The following is a 1,770-nucleotide window of genomic DNA, read 5'->3' as shown; positions in this document are numbered from 1 at the left end:
GGCACAGCGTGCCAGCTTCCCCCACAGGCCGGACCCCGGGAACAAGTCCCAGCACGGCCTCTCTTGACAGAGCCTTTTCCTGGCTTAAAGGCTGTGACAGTGACTCCAGTCCCTGCATTCCTCCTTTTTGGCCCTACATTCTGGTACACAGAATGTCTTGCTAACAATAGGCTTCCTCTTCGGAGATGCTCACATGCCGTTCCTAACCGCTCACTCTGAGTAAACCGGAATAGAGCCAAAGTCCCCCGCCCTCCCGCTGCAGACGGGAAACAGAGACACTGCAGGACTGGCCCAAGGTCACACAGCCCCAGACCCAGGACTCATAGGAAAAATCCCAGGGTCTGGATATGGGCGTGGGCGTGGGCGGCTGAGCCCAGGTCAGAAGCCCGAGCCAGTGGCCATGGCTGCAGGCACTGAAGCCAGCTTGTTTCCACTGGCCTTGCCGCCTCCGCCTCCGGAGGACAGGGCCTCCCAGACAGAAGCAGTCATTAATCGATATGCGAGAAAGAACAAGGAGGGGGCCAGGGGGTGAAGGTACCACGTACCAGGTGGTGCGGCCAGTCCATCCCCCACCAGTGAGGTGGCCAGTCGGCCTGCAGCTGCCGCCTGCCTGGAGCCCCAGATGCTGCCCTGCTGCTGCCGCCGAGAGAATGGCAGCGACAGGATGGAGCGGAGCAATTATAGCCCAACGCGGGGCTGATGGGGGAGTGGGTGGGTGGGCTCCTCGTGTCAGCTAGGAACCCAGCTGGCTGGGCCTGGCTCAGAGACAGGCGGCAAGGGGTGTGGGGACAAGCCAGGAGCCAGGCAGAGGTGCCCAGGGGCTGTTGACCCAGGGACAATGCCCTGTGTGTCTGGCGAGGGCCCGGGCGGGTGGCACCTCTGCCTGTGGCCTGTGGCCGGCCTCCCAGCCAGCACCCACAGGGCCAGCTAAGACAATCAGCTACGATTGCTTTGGGGATGGTCAGGGGGTGAGGGCGGAGGAGGGACGGGCTGTCGGTTGGTTAGGAAACCAGCGCCAGCAGCTAGCCATGGGCCCTCTCCCAGGAAACAGCCTCAGGGTCGCCCGTCTCTGCCAGGGGAGCCCTCCAGACCCTCTGAGACCGGTCCCCCTGAGTTAAGAGGCAGGGAAACTGGGGCCCAAGCAAGCAGGACATTCATCCAGACTTACACAGCGGGTGTAAGACGATGGAACTGGGATTTGTCCCTGGTGGCTGTCCAGGGCTCTGTCCACTACCCACCACCCTGTTTTTCTTGGAACGCTTTGTGCCCGAGTCTAGCCGGCCGTGAACATGTTTCTGAGCCCTCGTGTTCCCACCTGGTAAGTTGTTGATCCAGGAGGAAGGCCCTCACGGCCCACTTTACTGGCCTTCCCAATGCACGTGTATCGCCTGCCTCTGCGTGGCTGCCCCTGGCTTCCACTCACTCTCAGCTCTGTATCCTGCTCTGCAGAACAGGAGCCACGGCTGCCGACAGACAGTGGCCTAGTCAGTTTCTCGCCAGAAATCTCTCTGCACCAGTTCCCACCCCTCTGGAATGGAGATGAGCCCAGCACCAGTAGACTCCTGGAGCAAAGGAAAGGGGCCAGATTAGCCAGCTGATGCAGGTCCTGGGGCTCGGTGGGTGCTCAGGAAACCACACAGTTGCTCTCAGGGCCTCTGACCTGTGGCTGCACCCTGTGTAGCCGAGCAGAGCTGCGCCCTGTTGGGGTCAAATGTCAGGACTCTTTGGAAGCAGGTCGCCAGGCCTTTCTCAGGAGAATCCAGGTGGGTT

At 61.4% G+C, this 1,770-nt stretch overlaps 1 protein-coding gene across 1 annotated transcript in view; it reads right to left on the bottom strand.

Moving 5' to 3' along the window:
• Positions 1-612, bottom strand: part of IL17B (interleukin 17B) — a gene marked incomplete at its 3' end in the record, with an annotated part of 5,683 nt that extends 5,071 nt beyond the window's left edge. Inside the window, exon 1 of the mRNA XM_004697080.2 lies at positions 546-612. Within this exon, the coding sequence (XP_004697137.1) occupies positions 546-566 (21 nt within the window). The remainder of the gene's footprint in view (positions 1-545) is intronic.
• Positions 613-1,770: the final 1,158 nt, after the last annotated feature.

Source organism: Echinops telfairi, unplaced genomic scaffold (assembly GCF_000313985.2).
Source record: "Echinops telfairi isolate 266 unplaced genomic scaffold, ASM31398v2 ScPeMD7_7469;HRSCAF=8507_0, whole genome shotgun sequence".
Classification (NCBI taxonomy): domain Eukaryota; kingdom Metazoa; phylum Chordata; class Mammalia; order Afrosoricida; family Tenrecidae; genus Echinops; species Echinops telfairi.
Note: the sequence above shows the minus strand (reverse complement) of the source record. Positions and strands in the feature narration are given on the sequence as shown.